This window comes from Macrobrachium nipponense, chromosome 41 (genome assembly GCF_015104395.2).
Source record: "Macrobrachium nipponense isolate FS-2020 chromosome 41, ASM1510439v2, whole genome shotgun sequence".
Classification (NCBI taxonomy): Eukaryota; Metazoa; Arthropoda; class Malacostraca; order Decapoda; family Palaemonidae; genus Macrobrachium; species Macrobrachium nipponense.
The window spans coordinates 22326392-22344455 of NC_061102.1; the positions used below are offsets into that span (position 1 = coordinate 22326392).

At 40.2% G+C, this 18064-nt stretch overlaps 1 protein-coding gene across 1 annotated transcript in view; it reads left to right on the forward strand.

Annotated features, from left to right (window-relative positions):
- LOC135212590 (uncharacterized) overlaps window positions 1–18018 on the forward strand; it is a 36931-nt gene extending 18913 nt beyond the window's left edge. Inside the window, exons 4-6 of the mRNA XM_064246146.1 lie at window positions 128–277; window positions 1102–1179; window positions 17945–18018. Of these exons, the coding sequence (XP_064102216.1) occupies window positions 128–277; window positions 1102–1179; window positions 17945–18003 (287 nt within the window). The 3' untranslated portion in view covers window positions 18004–18018. The remainder of the gene's footprint in view (window positions 1–127; window positions 278–1101; window positions 1180–17944) is intronic.
- Window positions 18019–18064: the final 46 nt, after the last annotated feature.

Consider the following 18064-nt stretch of genomic DNA (forward strand, 5'->3'; position numbering starts at 1 on the left):
AGAAAGCTTACAGTTGTACATTGAATGAGTTTGCAGTATATTTATTAAAGTACTAATTGAAACAACCCATGAGGTTTGTTGTGTGTTACCCATCCTTTACCCCTGTCTTCTTCCGACTGTCCCTTAGCATCCTCCGGCTCGGACTCCAGTGACATTGAAACTCTCGAGTGCCCAGGTCCTGATGACTTTTATGAGGACCATGCCCTGGCGTACGACTCCCTGCATTCCTCCCTCCTCTCTTCCTCCATGCGCAGTTTTCTCTTTGTGAGCGAAGAAGGTGAGATTGGTAGAAAAAGGTTAATGTCATCACAGTTATTACTCCATTGTACTGCTTACTCTTGCTTGAAGTGTATGCATTAACTTCATGAGTTTGAGAATAGAGTTTGTGAGAGTTGTTAGACCCTATTTTGTGTTATTTATTTTTCTAGAATCAAACTTGAGCTATGTCAGGCTGAAAAAATTCAAAGCAGCATTAGACCATTTTTTAAAACCATTCATCTTTTATAAACTGTTTATATTTGTACCAGGCCTTTTACAGTGTATGCAGTAGGCTAATGTTTGTTGATTTGGGCATTAGTCATAGAATGCAATAGAGATATGCTGATGTTATCAATTTGAATTGTTCAGTTGATTAGAATACATTACTTTTTATCCTGTTATAGAATCAATCGCTGTTTGGATGTTAAAGATAAATTGCTCTTATCTTTCCAAATGTCTAGGGGATTTGCTGGGAAGCTTGTTATAGATTGATAGCAACTTTATTATTGTCCAAGTGAATTGCAATGATGTATAGATAAATTTGAGTGTAGTGGCTACTTTACTGTGATAATTTAGGTATGGTTTCAAGTAGCATCTTAATCTCAAACCTATCATTTTCTATAAACATAGTATTCACTATTTCTAAGAACTTGTTAGTTATTTTCATGTCGCCACTTGAATAGTGCAAATGTTTTGCGTTTGTACATCCAGTTTCCTTTATCTTTAGCATGACTATATGTAACCTGTTTTTCTCTTAAGTGCAGTATGTATTAGTTGTGTCCTACAATGTTCCTTTTGCATTTTATGCACATCTTGCTTGATTCCATGCATGTTCGTCGGAAGAAGGCACTGACAGTAGTGAAATCCGCAGTAGTACTATGGTTTGCAGTAGTGGAATTTGGGAGGAGGTTGCAGATGCAGGTGTGTTTAAAGTTTTCATTTTCAAAGTTAGTGCTTTGCAATTAATCCCTTTTTATATTCAAAGTACCTTGACTTTTGTGTAAAATTTGGCAATTCAAATTACCTTGACTTTTGTATAAAATTTGGCAAAGGTCCAAAAAATTTTTATTTATCTTTTTTGCCTCATTATTATGGATGTTTCTTGTACATATATACCACTTTTGTTGCTGATGAATAATTACCAAGATTGGTAGTGAACGCTGCACCAATGCTATTTGGCATTTGTTTGCATATGGCACCTTATGCAGCACAGAGTCTGATTTTGCTTTCTTGAAGTCATGTGGTTATGATTAATCATGCTGAGATCATGTGGATATTGATAAAAAATGTGGTGGGTTAAGCAAATCTAAACAAGGAATGTTTGTTGGCCAAAAGTTCAAGTAAAATGTTACTACACTTTTCATGATTCTGTTGCAAAGAATGGGCAAATTATTAATTGATAAATCAATAACTTACCTTTCTTTACGTAACTTGATGGAAGGCTCTGTGCCCCACCTGACTTAGGAGATTTGCATCCTTCCCCCTTGACCCCCTTACCTGACCTTGGGCAACTCTTTGACCTCCAAAGCTTTGATAAAGTGTTCTCCCAGTTTAGGGTAATTTGGTAATTACAAAAGATAAGCGTCAGTAGCACGTTGGACTTCTGACCAACTAATAATAGTCATTAATAGATATGCTGAAATGCATCTACAAGGAAACAGTATCTGCATTCTGTGAAAATGAGTGTAACCATTTAGTTTTGACAGCAGTCCCCATAAAGGCATACGTACCAATTACAGAACGTCATCCAGTGCACCATCGATAAAAGTTCTTAGCAGTGTCTCTTTAGCCCTAACTGCATTGCTTTCTGTCTTTCACTGTTCATGCATTCTTATGAAAACTTATGATGGGCTGTCCACTTATATCTTTTAGCAATATGTTTGTCCAATTATCACGACATAAATATGTTCCAGTTTTCACATCTCATTCAAGAGAAAAACCTTCAGGCAAACCGTATGGAGTCGAGAAAGCTGCATCAGTTGTCTTTTACAAATTTATAATAATACTAATACTTGGTAATCTGATGCAAGTGGTATACAAGAAAATTTGTTCAAATAGATATTCTGGGAATCAACAGCAAATAATTGTAGATTCATTGTAAAATCATATCTTTTAACTATATATATAAATGCACCACCTTCAAGTTTTTGGGAATAATGCATTACATTTTTCTGTATCATGATAAATGCATTCTGTACAAAAAGTCTTTGTGTATAAAACAAAACTTCATCTAGATTTTTTATGCGTAAAACAAACTTTATCCACATTTTTTATGCACTGTATTGTATTTGCAAGTAACCTGTCTGTGTAATTGGAAACAAACTATGGAGCAAAAATTGCTTCTTGTTACGACATGTCATTTTCTCAGTAGCGATGGCGATAACTGGATTTTCAGCCATGATATGTGGCAATTCCCTTATAACAACAGTGCAGACGCCTGGCTATTGGCGCTGATTTTTGGTTATTTTTTCATTTCACACCGTCACGAACAGAACCCCCACCAATAACCGGGGACTGTCTGTAATTTGAAAAGTAAACTTGCTTTGTGCCACAAATATTATAACACCACAAATATAATTACTTTGTATTGTCAGTAAATGCCAGTCTTTTTAAAAATCAGGCATTTGCAAGTGTTACATTCAGTAAATACAAAGGAAATGAATGTATAATTACTAAGATGTCATGAGACTGAATGTTTCTTCTTTTATTTCTTTGTTCCAAGATTTTGAAGCTACTCTTGCTGATGAGCAATTGTTATTACTTGTTACAGTGTCCTTGATACTGCATAAGAAGTAATCATTGCTCCTTCATCCACTTGCATCCTGCAAGTTATGTTTGGTAAAACAGGCATATTTCTGGACATACAGTGGATCCCCTGTATATTCGCGTTCTCTGGATTCACGGACTCACTCATTCGCGGGTTTCTCTATGGAACATACCTATAAATTTATTCGCAAGCCCCCGCTATTCACAGATGCTAATTTTTTTTTTGTGCAGCAATATTCTGTATTTTCATATTTACTGTATAATAATATGTGACATTAAATATTATATATAATAATATTAAAACATACATCACTTACTGGTGATGAATGCTGATCATAGATGATGATGATAGTATGTATAGCCATGCAGCCTGATGAATGATGATGAAGATAGACTGCATAACAGAGTAGAGGAGTTTATATCCTGTGAAGGTGCCTCTTCACCTTCTTCAGGAGGTGCTTCGTCAGCAATTTCAGGAGGCATCTTCTTGAAGTAATCGTACATGAGCACTATTTCATTATTAGTATTGATGAAAGTTGTGGCCCTTTATTTATTTTATCCCATGCCTTGACTGTTGTCTCTACTCCCTAATATCCCTGATCAAATTGTAGAGACCACAAAATTTTTCAAAGGCCTGGTCCGTTGGTGGGATAGCAGTACTAAAGAGGGGGGCGAGTTCTTGTCCAAGAATGGCCTCCCCAAGTAATTTGCCATGCTCATAATCGTTCTCAATGCAGGTGACTGCACTTTCCGTCACATGGTAATGGGCTGCTACTTCTCCATGATTTCTGCCCACTCTTAACATGACAATCATGTCTATTTTCTCCTCATTTGTCATTAGCTGAAAGGGCCTCTGACGTTTAGGCTGTTTGCCAGAAGCCTTGAAAGAAAGAGAACATTTATAGAGGTCATTTTAAAGAATAATTCTTAGTCCGTAATAGTGAATACTATACCGCACACACAAAAAGCACACTAATGAGAAAACATTGAACTGTATGCATGTACATATTGTGTCAATATTTTGTTTTAAGATGATTTCTAAAGATTGATTTTTCTAAATATTGTATGTCATAAAGAAAAGTGTTTTTAGGATGGTACTATAAGTACATAGAGCATTTCTAAAATACATGAGACAATGGGAATAGCAGGGTACGTATGTTTTTGTCTGCGGTATGCATTATTGTCATGCATATGTGCTATGTATATTTTCATGACTAAATACATGTTTTATGATGTAAAATGATTTATTAATTTTCAAATATTACAGTTCTGTAATAAGTTAAAGTAGGTAATCACAAGAAAATTTCAGTAATATAATTGGTTTTTTGTAAAAGATGTTTCGCCCCAGCCAACTTTCCATAAATAGTAAAGCTTGACACTGTGACGTCTTCTTAGAGCAGTACCCAGATGAAATGATACTCAACACGTTATTGGCTGTCATCTGCAGAGCAGCCAATCCAGGAGCAGCATTCATTTTCCTTGTCACTCATTGGCTGTACACTTGGCGTTGATTGGTTGAAACCTGAGTCCCATCTCGAGAAGATGGAATGGTGGGTATCCCACAGCTCTCCTTCATCAGCCTTTCTCCATAGAAAGTTACTGATATACGCAAACTTAATCGTGAAGCTGTGTTTTACACATTGCCAAATATCCCCGTGAATCATGCTGAAAATGGCCCCTAAAAAGCACCCTGCTCCTTCTTTCTCTTAGTCTCTAATGAACCTCGACAAGAAGGTGAAAGTTCTTGATATGTTGAAGGAGAGAAAAAGTTTCACTGCGGTTGGCTGCATTTCAATGTGAGCGAGAGCCACAGGTGAGATGTATGATAAAAAAGGAAGTGAAATTGGAAAAAGTGTAAGCATGACATACTTTGGTACAGCAAAAGTAGTGTCGACAGTGAGAAATAAAACAATCGTGGAAATGGAATCTGCACTACTTACGGATCAAGGACTGTCGTAAGAAGAACGTGCTCCTTGACTTCAACATCATACGCGAGAAAGCATGACAGCTCTACCAGCAGTTATCAACTGCTACAGAATGTGGCAATGCAGAAGAAGAGGAAGGCAGCGATGTAGAGGCACAGGAAGGCGATGAAGAGGAAATTGGAATTCTTGGGCTTTGATGAACCAACTCCTGATGATGAAGAAGTGCCACACCTGGGACCGTCATCAGCTCCCCAAGGTTTTTAGGTGAGCAAAGGATGGTTCCACCTGTTCCAGAAAAGGTTCCACCTAAAGTCTGTTTCCCTACATAGGGAAGCAGCATCGGCCGACAAAGAGATGGCTGCAAAATATCCAGAGACCTTCAAGAAAATCCTGCAGGAGAAAGGATGCTGCCCAGAACAGGTCTTCAATATGGACGAAATTGGCCTGTTCTGGAAAAAGATGCCATTCTAGACATATTTAATGAAGGACAAAGCTAAAGCCTCTGGATTCAAGGCACAAAAGGACAGGGTGATCCTCCTGATGTGCATTAGTGCGGCTGGCTTAATGCTGAAACCAGGCCTCACTTACAAAGCTGCAAATCCCAGGACACTCAAAAATAAGAACAAGGCATTGCTGCCTGTGTTCTGAATGCACAATCCCAAGGCCTGGATCACCAAAGTCCTTATGGAATACTGGTTTCATTAAAGCTTCATTCCTGAAGTTAGGCAATACCTGGCTATTTGGACATGGAGTTCAAGGTGTTGCTGATTATGGATAATGCTGGTGGCCACCATCTTGATCTTTATTACAAGGGAGTCCAGCTCGAGTTCCTCCCAGCACCACCTATCTCCTCCAGCCTATGGACCAGGGTATGATCCGTGCCTTCAAGGCACTCTACACCAGGAACTCCCTCCAGCACCTTGTTCATGCAATGGACTGTGACAGTGAATTTACGCTGAAAGCCTAATGGCGTAAATTCATGATTGCTGTCTGTCATCAACCGGTTGCTGAAGGACATGAAAAAGGAGACCCTGAATGCATGCCGGAGTGAGCTGTAGCCAGACTGTGTCCTGAATTATATAGGCTTCTCTCATCAGGAAATCCAGCATTCAACCAGTAATAAGGAGGTCCAGTTGGCAAGAATTCTTGGTGGTGAAGGTTTTGACGATATCATCGAGGATGAAGTCAGCACCGTCATAGATGCCCACTCTGACCCCCTGACAGACCAGGATTTGGAAGACCTGACGAAGTCTGCCAGTGAGGAAAAAGACACTCAAGGTTCAGGAGAGGAGCAGGAGCAGGAGGAGGAGGGCGACCTGACTTTAGAACTCCTGTCCCAAGTTAATAGAATGATCAACGATATCCAGGAGTTTGTTGCAACAGGATCTGTACATGGAATACTCCTTAAAGTTTTCCAACATTCTTGATAGGGCATTGGAGCCCTATAATCAAGCCTTCACAATCATGAAGAAGCAATGACAGCAGCTGCCGCCAATCACTATGTTCATCACACATATGATGAAGGACCCTCCAAAGCCTCCCGAATTGCCTGAAGTAGTGCCTCTTGAATCACCTGAAGAAGTGCCTCCCAAATCACCTGAAGAAGTGCCTCTTGAAGCACCTCCTGAAGATGAAGAGGTGCCCTCTGAGAAGATGTAACTCTTCTGCTTAGCTGTGAAGTCATATCTTCATCATCATTCATTGGATTGCACGGCTAATTCATCATCATCATCATCATAAATCTTTAATCTACATTCATCAGTAGTTAGTACCCCAATTACATATGTTGTACTAGTGTAAAAAAAAAAAAGTTTTAAAGTTCATGCGTATCTTGTTCTTTTTTTTTCTCTCTCTCTCTCTCTCTCTTGTGATTTTACATACAATTGTTTCCCATGTAAACAGAAAACTGAATTACTTAGATAGTAACTGTATGAAAGAAAACGTGCATGACTGAATACTTATTGGGGGGACTGGATTATTTTCATGTACGTAACTAAGTCATGCAGTATGTACATGTGTATTTTTAACGATAAAATGTAAGATTTGCCTTGAAATAGTATCAGTAATATTTCAAATATTAATATGTACTATAATAGGATGATATTTTAATGTATATTTGATGTATGATATTTTTAGGGATACTTTGGTGTTTACACATTCAAGATAGGCAGTTATAGGGGTGTTCCAAGTATTTGCGGGTTCTAGGTGTGGTGTGGGGGGGGGAGGGGGGGGGTGGGGGCGTTTGGTTCTGGTGTATCCACCACATCCACTTGAATAGTAGCCATAGTATTTACTTATCTTGTTTCTTAGAAGCAAAATATTTGTGAAGGATACATTATATTCATAAGTACTCCTTATTTACAAGCCTTCAGTGATACATAATTGGTTGTATGAATAATTCAGGATAGGATCAAGTAAGTTATTCACTGTTTGGGACTGTTTTATGCTGAAATAAACCTATCTAGAAATGTTATTCCTAAAAATGAGTGTAGATTGGCTTGTGGACAATTTTCAGATACTATACACCTTGGACTGTATTATATGTAAATAAACATATGTTGAAATGTTATTATGAAAAGAAATCTTCAGGTTGGTTTATGGAGAACTTTGTTCATTGCTTTTATGCACTGTGAACGACAGATTGTAAAAAAAAAATGCAAAACAAATGTGAACAAAATTTATTCAACAATAATTGTTCCCCATTAAAATATCCCATTCTGTCTTTGGGACCTGTGAGAGAAAACGAGTTATAATGAGATAGGGATAATTTAATCAAAATTTCATGATTATTTCAGGGTTGTTTCAAGATTGGACTCCAAATTTTTTTTCCTTTTGCTATTTTCCTTTTCCTGAAACTATTTTAATAACTATATTAAATTTTTTCCTAACATAAACCTTTTGCCTAAATAACATGAACCTTTTTTCCTAATTTAAATTCAATTTTGTAGAAAATCTACTTGTTTCAGCATACTTCGTTGTATCCTCACTTTCTAGTGTAATCTTTAAAAGCGTTAAAGCAAAATGTTGCTACTTTTTTTCAAAACTCACTGCTTAAATCTCAGAGGAAACTGAAACAAGACTTATGTTTATTCAGTATTACTTGTAGAATTAGTGGTAAGAATTGAAGCAAGTCCCTTCAGTCATAAGGTAGCAACTAGCACTTACTTTATATTGAGGCCTTATGGCATCGGCGCTCCCTATAAATGCAAGTTTTAGTTAATATGTAATTTAAGTATTAATAAACATTACCTTAATATAATTTATCTAGCCCTAAATCCCCAAAAACCGCACCAAAATTTACCACATTGGCAACCCTGTTACCTCCTATTCTGTCCGCCAGTTGGCAACACTCGTTGACAGATACAAAAACCTTCCCTCAAATCAGTTGTTAACGAGCGCCCGTGTTGTTTACATCACGGCCGCTCTTTATAAATTTCCTTAAACATTTTTGTGCCTTTAAAGCTTTCATTATTTGTTAAATGAGACTTTATGTGAATTACCACTCACGCATTACATCACGAAACAGTGAATTAGCTTTGATTTCTGTTGTGGTTCTTATCTTAAATTACGAACTTTTGCGCGACCCGGAACTACTGACCTGTCCAATTCTACAATGGATTACCAAGAAATTACGATGCTTCCTTCTGCCAGCAACATCAGGAACTGCCCGGTCTGTGGGACAAGGATGAGTAGCAGGGAGTATGAACCCCATGACATTTGTAGCTCTTGTCGTGGACAGGTTTGTGACTTGACTTCTCGTTGTGACGTATGTAAGCCCTGGTCTGACGAGGATATGACTGCTTATATGAAACGCCAAACAATCTTGCAGCGTAAAAGATCGGGTTAAGGAGAAACGAAATCGATTGCTAGAACTGTATCTAACGAATTCTTTGACTTGGGCGCTCATGGTTCTGGCTCTTCGGTTTCGGTATCGTACGACTCCGATTGCGAATTAATTGATGCTTTGCCCCCTGTACAACCGGTAATTAGTGAAGTTATTTCTGATGTAGATTCAAAGATTTTGGCAATGGAAACTACCTGGAAACAGAATTTTAAGAAATTACAGCTTAGTCTAGATAGAGATATTTCAGCTAAGTTTAACAATCTGTCAGAGAATTTTCAAGAAGCCTTTACTAGAATGTCTAACACTCTTTTAGATTCATTTTCAGCTCCTCGTCAGGTACCTGTCGACAGCACCATGGGTAACGGTGCGACTGATACCCCGGCTTGTGAACCCCGTCGTGGCGAAGGCCTAGGGGGGATCCGGTCCGGGCAGGTGCCTAACGAATCTTTACCCAACGTGTCCCCTGTTAGTCCCGTAACAGTGCCAAAGGGCGCTTATTTAGGAGAAGGGGGGAGGGATATTAGTGTCAGGCCTAGATAGCTAGTCGTCAGGATTTTTACTTCAGGGGGAAGTTTCTAAGTTAGGATCTGACGATGATGATGATGATGACGCGGATTCGTGTGATATTGATGTTTCCTCGAATGGATGTCATGATGTAGAATTCAAGAAACTTTTTTATTTAATTTTGAGTTTTCTTCCTCAGGCGAGGCCATAAAGAGCAGAAGCAGCCTCCGCCTCGTATTACAGAAGGGATTTTTTCTTGACGGTCCTTCCAGGTCACGGGAATTTTTACTTTTTCCCGTTTTCCCCTTTGCCCAGAGGTTCGCGAGAGTGAGGGGCGGACGTTGCCGCTAAACTTTCGAAGGGTGATCGGGGAAGGGAAGAGGAAGCTCTCTTCTCTTCTACGACACCGGAGAGGAGTTTACCAGGTGGCGATGATTCTTCATTCTCTCGACCCCCCAAGCCAAATCCTGATTTTGTCCGACTTTCAAGTCAACCCTTGCCTTCTAAGGCTTCGGTCTCTGTCTCAATTGAGGATTTTATTGCTATGGAGTCTGTTATGAGCTCCTTACAAGAAGCTCAATCCTTCAATATGTGGGTCCTCGGAGGGCTTTTAATGTATATCAAGGACTCCGGGTTTGTTCCCCTCCTGATGCTCCTCTTTTTGAGAAATTCTTGCTCATCCTTTATTTCAATCGCTTCTGTACATCAAACGAGCTTGCTGCTTCAATGCAGGCCTTTTCTTGTTTCTCTAAGGCGTTAACCTGTATTTGTCGCAGTTACCCTCCTTCTGTATCGGAGATTCAGAAAAGAACCCGTCTGTTGTCCTCTTCTCCTTTTGGCGATTTCCTTTTCGATATTTCTGTGCTTTCTGAGGTTTTTGAAGGAACATCAAGGTGATGCCTCTTCCCAAGCTCACTGGGCCTTATCAAGAGCTTTTTCCTCTGGTCTTCCTCCCATTCCTTCAAGGAGTAAGCGTAAGTTTAGGACCAGATCTGTACCTTCTGCTCCAGCCCAACAACCTCCTTCTGGCTCTTTTTTCAAGAGTACATCTCAGGTTGCTGGTGCCTCTACTTCATCCTCTGGTGCTCACCCTTTGAAACGCGGGAGAGGTTCTTGGCGTGGCTCTAAGGGCAGAGAAAGAGCTCAACCTCCAGGAGGACCTTCTTCTTCTTCTTCCTTGTCTCTGCATAAGAATTTTCGGAAGTAGGAGTCATCACCTCGCCTGGAGACCGCAGTAGGAGCTTGTCTCTCCCGCCATTGGTCAGCTTGGCAGGGAGAGCGGTGGATGCTTGGGTGTGGAGGTCCTGAAGGAAGGTTACGAGATCCCTTTTGTTCCAGACCTCCACTTTCCAATCGTCCTCTCGAGTTCAGCAGTTATTACCCTCACTCAATCATGGGTCAAGCCTTGGAGAAGGAGCTTTCGGCCCTCTTGGAGAAGGATGCTATAGAGCGAGCTCCTCCTTCTCCCGGGTTTTACTCTCGGATGTTTGTAGTTCTAAAGGCCTCAGGTGCCTGGCGCCCCATCATAGATCTTTCGGTTTTTGAACAAGTTCATTCTAAAGTCCAAGTTCAGGATGGAGACGGTCCAGGTTCCAGCTGTTCTTTCATCCGTCAGGAGGGGGGACTGGATGATTTCCATCGATCTGCAGGATGCTTATCTGCAAATCCCCATCCATCCAAGAAGCAGACCTTTACCTTCGGTTTTTCACGGACTCGGGAGTTTTCCAGTTCAAGACCCTTTGTTTCGGCCTCACCACTGCTCCACAGGTCTTTTCTCGGGTGAATGGCTCCTGTTTCAGCTATTCTGCATCAGTTAAATGTAGGATGCTTCGGTATCTGGACGATTGGCTAGTCCAGGCCGAATCTCTAGAGAAATGTCTCCGGTCGAGGGAGATAGTTCTGTCTCTTTGTGTCGAGTTGGGCATTCGTGTCAACTTCGACAAGTCCAATCTAATCCCTTGCCAGATCATGACTTATCTGGGGATTGTTTTGAATTCCAGATTTTGAGGGCTTCTCCCGCTCAGAAACGGATAGACAAGCTTCTGAGTGTGATCGAAGAATTTTTTGTCCTCCGTAACGCAGCCAGTTTCTCTTTGGAGGTCTCTCCTGGGCCATTTGTCATCCCTCATCCAACTGGTTCCCGGAGGTCGTCTCAGAATGAGGTCCCTTCAGTCGACACTTCGCCAGTCATGGGATTTCGTGTCCGAGGACACGATAGTCGCCTCTTCTCCACAATGTCGGAAGGATCTCCGTTGGTGGATGCAAGTTCACCGCCATCAAGTCAGGGACATCTCTTCTTTCGGTTCCTCCGGACCTAATGTTTTGGTCAGACGCCTCGGATCAAGGTTGGGGCGCACACCTGGGCTCCGAAGCCGCTTCGGGCCTTTGGTTAGAGGAGGAGAGGAGCATGTCAATAAATTGGAGGGAACTGAGGGCAGTGTACCTAGGCCTTCTTCATTTCAGGAACAACTGTTGGAGTCGGTTGTCGCGATCTTTGTCGACAACACCACAGCAGTCTCGTACTTGAGAAACCAAGGCGGCACACAGTCGGATCTTCTCACTCTAGAAGCCCGATCAATCCTGTGTTGGGCAGAAGACAGGGGGATTACGTTGGTCCCTCAGTTTATCCTGGGCATCACAACGTCTTAGCAGACGCCTTGTCGAAACCGAACGAAGTTCAAAGGGTCGGAGTGGACACTTTGCCAGGAAGTCTTCGACAGCCTCAGGAAGAAATGGCCTGTCACGTCGATCTGTTAGCCACCCCACTGAATTTTCGGTGCCAGATATTCTTCGCCCCTTACCAGACTCCTCTGAGTGCCGGGACGACTCTCTTTTGCAGGACTGGGAGGGACTTCAAGCCTATGCTTTTCCTCCGTTCTCTCTGGTGAGGTCAGTCCTCAACAAAGTGAGGGGCAACCAAGCGTCTGGATCTCACCTTGATCGCCCCCTTCTGGCCACAGAAGGAGTGGTTTCCCGACCTTCTGGAAGCACTGGTGGAACCCCCCATTCGCCTGCCAGAGACCAGATCTTCTCAAACAACCCCATTTTCATCGTTCCAATCAGAGGCTCCACATGCTTCATCTTCATGCCTGGAGACTGTCAGGAGGTTCTCCAAGCACGAAGGGTTCTCCTCCAGAGTGGCGCGACAGTTGGCTCTTGCCAGACGGCAATCAACCAGAGTAAATTATCAGGCTAAATGTCGGTTTACAGACGTTGGGTGTAAGTCTCAAGGACATTCAATTTCTAGACCTTCCTTACCGAAAGTAGCGGAGTTTTTAGTTCATTTACATCATGACAGGGCCCTGTCACCTTCGTGCATTAAGGGTTATAGGTCTATGCTTTCCTATGTTTTTAAGGCAAGGCTTCCCTGAGATCTCTTCATCTTATGTCATTAGAAGTTTACTTCGATCTTTTTCCTATCTCGACCCAGGCCGCAGTGTTTCGCCTCCGACATGGGACGTTAACAAAGTCCTTCAAGCCTTAAGGTTCCCTCCGTTTGAGCCTCTGAATTCTGCCAAATTTAGGGACCTCTCTTCTAAGACACTCTTCCTTGTCTCACTGGCTACAGCCAAGAGGGTGGGTGAACTGCAAGCACTCTCTTTTCTGGTTGCCAGATCTGGACAAGACATGATTTTGTCATACCTTCCTGAATTTGTCGCAAAGACTGAATCGTCTGATAATCCCATTCCCAGGTCTTTCGTACTGAAGTCGCTGGTCAACTTTGTTGGTAATTTAAATGAGGAATTAGTTCTTTGCCCTGTTAGGGCGCTCTCATGTTATTTACGCCGCACGAAGGACATTCAGGGTCGTCCCCGTCATCTGTTTGTTTTCACCCCGAAATGTCAAGAGACCTATTTCAAAAAAAAGAATGGTGTATCCTTTTTTCTCAGAGATCTGATCGTTAAAACTGGTGGTTCGGCTGCTGGGGAAGACCAGACGCCGAGAGCACACAGTATTAGAGCAGTTGCTACATCAGTAGCTTTTATGAAGAACGTCTCAGTCGCCAAGGTGCTTGAGGCGGCGACTTGGCGTTCTAATTCTGTTTTTGCCTCTTTTTACTTAAGGGATATTTCTCTAGTTCTAGCGACCTTCGTTCTTTGGGCCGTTGGTGGATGCAGGACAGGTCGTCAGACAGGAGAATTAGGTAGTCTTCCTGTTTTACGTTTGTTGCTACCTGTATATTATTCATTAATTTTTGTTTTGTTGTATATGTGTTTTTGTATTATAACCCATGGCAGTTTTTGACGTAGTTATAATGGGAATTAGGCAGTTTGGTATTTAGGTGTTGTTGATGACAAGGACTGACTGCTTGGCAACTCATGCTGCTTCCATTGTCAGTGTGAAATGGTTCCAGCCACTGGGTTGTCGGCACTGGCGACTACGCTTCTCCCAGAGTCGATGCTGACCTAGGACTAGCCACTGGTTCGCTTGTCCTGACGACTCCTGCTTCTTCCACTGTCCTGGACAGGGAATTAGTCGATGGATCGTCTGCTGTCATCTGGTGACTCGCTCACCATCTACTTTTTGTCTCACCTGTCTTCTCGGAGTCAGAGACTCGTGTGAGATCAGGCGACATTTAGTAGCCCTGAGTTTCTTGTTGACGAAGTCGGTTGCGTTGATACACCCCGATGATCGTGTAACATGAGACCAGGTTGGACTGTCAGGCATTCGTCCTTCGGGACTGAATCGCCTTTTTGCTCCGCGCTCCTTTCTCTTGGCACTAGAAAGCTCGAGTTAGGAGTTGCTCATGAGCCGATTCGTTGCTGGCGACGTCGGGTTGCGTTGATACACCCCCAAGGTTTGCTTAGCTTTGAATCGCCCAGACAGTCCAGACACTCATCCTTTAGGGAAAGAATAGTGCTTGATAGTCTTCAGGGTGCAGCCTTGCTGTCCGCAATTCGTCTGACTGGTCACCTGACTTTAGTACAGACGGACTGACTATGCACTTACTCCTTGTCCTGTGCTACCGCAGTTTGGTGGCATTATGGTAGGAGACTTTGAGTTGTTAGTATCTTAGACCTTGGGTTGAGTTTTGACTGCCTATGATATATATTTCTTTGTTTTTCTCCTATTCTGTCCGAAGGGGAAATTGTATTCAGATTCCCTCCTCCTTTTCAATGTGGTTAATCGGGCTAGATAAATTATATTAAGGTAATGTTTATTAATATGGAATTTTTATTCTAAAATTAATATTAATAATACTTACCTGTATAATTTATCTAGTCCCACCCATCCTACCCCACGATCTGCCTATCACAACTGATTTGAGGGAAGGTTTTTGTATCTGTCAACGAGTGTTGCCAACTGGCGGACAGAATAGGAGGTAACAGGGTTGCCAATGTGGTAAATTTTGGTGCGGTTTTTGGGGATTTAGGGCTAGATAAATTATACAGGTAAGTATTATTAATAATTTTAGAATAAAAATTCCATTTTGTAAATTTCGGGGCATATTTCCCATATAATGAAATAGTTCTAGTGCAATAATTTGTTTCTTTTACCATTTTCTCAAAAATTACTTTTTTCAAAACTGGAATGCTTATTTCTCCAAGAAGACTGAACCAAATTCAATGAAACTTTTGCAGTGTAGTATAACTATATTTATCTTGATTTTGTAGTGGGGAAGATAACTTTTCTGTGCCACTGTTAATTTTACTTATATATTAATTTTGAAAAGTGACATCATGATTCTTTTCAACTGCAAAACTGATGAACTTAAGGTTAAATTTCTAAATTTCCCCACAAGAGAATTTTCAGTATTAGTTGTAGAGTAATTGGTAATGATTTAAAGCAAATCCCTTCTGTCAAATGGTAGCAACTAGCACTTACTTTATAATAGGGCCTCATGATGTCAGCACTCACCTTAAGAGTAATTTAGTTCTTTAGTTTAACAAAGGCATATTCCAGTACTCCAGTGATTTAGTTTATTAGTTAATCCAAGGCATATTCCAGTACGTACTCAGGAACTTTTTTAAGCGTGATTTAGTTCAGTAGTTTTCAAAGCGTGGTTCAGTTCAATACTTTTTCAGTGCTAATACTAATCATCAATTAAATGTTAGTTCATTTGTAGGAGGGCAGTCATCCCAGGACTCTTGGTAACTAAAAAGAATAGAAACCCTTTTCTCTCTCTCCTGTACAACAGTGAAGAGAAAAAGAATTGCAATGAATGCATTGTACTGGATTGGGTCAACCAGGTTGAAGGAGATCTGCTTCTTGTGATATCCAGGAAGTCTCGCAGCTTGAGAATGCTTCGTGTTCACATACCCAGGAATTCCAAACAACAAACTGAAAACAACAGGGGGCAAACTAAACCGGCTTTAAAAGGACGGAGCAAAGCATGTCCTCACTTAAAGGCGGTAAGAAAATAACTAACGGGGTCACAAGTTAATGAGGGGTATGTGGGTGGCTCCACATGTCTCGTGACCAAGCACAGATGCCAATAGTCCCTTGCGTACACAATTATTTTAAACTTTACTGGTTTCCAGCTGGCGCTGGTTATTTATCCTAATGTTAAGACCGAAGGTTTGTAAGTTATGAATAATACAAATTAGTTAAAAATTTGTCATTTTTGATCCCCTTAAATTTAGCAATCCACCAACAAAGCAAGATGATTTTTTATTCATTTGTGTGTGCACAAGCCTTTCAAAATTACTTTTAGATGCAATTGAAAAAAGTTATTTACATATAGATGGGTTCAGATTCTGGTTTAGCATTGATTTTTTTTGTAATGGAAGATATTTCAAAAGTTACTTCAACCGTGGGGTTATGTTTGGTTCAATTTGTTTGCCGTCTGTTAGTAGGGCTATGCCAAAATTTATGACTGTGTGGATGAATGAAAATTGTACCAGAATTAGGCATCATAACTGACAACAAATGATTAGAATTAGAATCAGAGATAGGAATGTAGCATTTCTAGAGAAGGAACTTTTGTGCATACATTTACTATACCAGTCTAATCTGTAACTTTGAAAGCTATGATTCCCTACAAGTTTACTTTAAGATTTGACTAATTTTTTTTTATGATTAGCACAGCATTTTGAAAATACAACTTTCAAAATTTAAATACACACATCTATTGTTAACCAAAAAATTTGGCAGCAACTCCTTTAGCCTATTCTCTCCACAGTAATGTTATGTACTTCAAAACTTCAAATCTCTTCAGTAGAAATGGCAAAAATACTATTTGCAGGGGATGTGTACAGACAACCCCCCCCCCCCCCCCCCCCCCCCCCCCCCCCCCCCGTGTGCAAATAGCTAGAATCTGCAAATAGTTAAAACCGCTATAAAAATGCTTAAAGCTGCCTATTTTGTTAGTTATAATTCAAGAAAGCCCTCTAAAAATGTTTATGCCTTTTTTTTTTAATTTTTTATAGTTTTATCACCAAAAGTGCATTTTACTATGAAATTAATAAAAAACAAAAATTTGTGAATAGTACCACGACTAGGCGAATTTTCCACAAATAGTGGTGGTATATGTTTGGTGAGAAATCCGTGAATATGTGAGTCCGCAAATCAGGAGTGTGCGAACATGGGGGTTCACTGTATATGAACAGTGCATACATATATAATGTATAGACAAGAATGGATTCTCATATATGTTAGAAGAGGTTTTTATGTATCCTAAAAATGCTGTTAGTGTTAGGTCAACCATGTCTCAAGGAAAACAAATGCCTGTAAGAACACAGTGTCATAAAATTACAAGGCCACAAGGTAGAATGCTTTTATACAAGTAAAAGTAACAAAGAAAATAGAGCCAAAGTTAGCATAATCATAACAATAACTGAAGCTTTATGATGTATGAAGGAATTTTAAGATTTTGGATTACAACTCGTGTCTTGAAGTCCATATCCCAAAAGAACAGCTAACTAAACTTTATCAGTCTCTCAAACGAGAGCAGTAGGCTCAAGTAAAACTTTTTTGTACTTTGTATGATTACACATTACGTGTATTATGATTGCACATTACATGTATTTTTCAAATTTCCACTTTTATCTCGTCTGATCAAGCATAAGCATATAACTAGAATGATTGTGTATGCTTATTATTATACTCTGTACCTAGAACCATTGTTTAGTTCCATATGGGTACATATAACTTGTACCTAGAACCATTGTTTAGTTCCATATGGGTACATATAACTCTCAGTAAGGAAGTTTTTATTCACATGTATCATCACTGCCTGTTAAAACCAAGTGTTTTAGTTAAAAGATGTAAGATGATGATAAATATTTGTGAGAGTATAATATAACATCTTCAAATGATATAACGACTATTTCTCTGTACGTATATAATTTTTATGCATGCCTTTGTATTGTAATTGTTAGGAATAGGTATGTACGTAATCAAATGTAATTTTTCTGTATGAATGTAATATACGTATACTTATTATTTTATATCTTTTTCCTTCATTTCTAGTAGTAGTACATTTTATTAATTCCCTTCTCCTGTTCCAGTAGTCAACAATAATAAAAAATTAATCGTTTAAGCTTTAAGCCAAATTTATGCAATTCAGTAATCTGGTTAAACTTAAGACTGTAAATGATATGTTGTATGCTGTAAATTCAGTTTTTGTTGTCCATGGTGATATTTCTTTAATATTTGAATTAAGTCCAGTTCTGCTTGGTGACACTAAGAGAGTTACCTTCGTCAGGTGGTGATGCCGACCTGGAGAGTCTAGCCAGCACAGACGTTTTCTGTTTTGGAGGGTGAGGAAAAGAAAGCAGTAGATGAAGAAACAGACTTGTCTCTGGCATCATCCCCTTCACTTCCA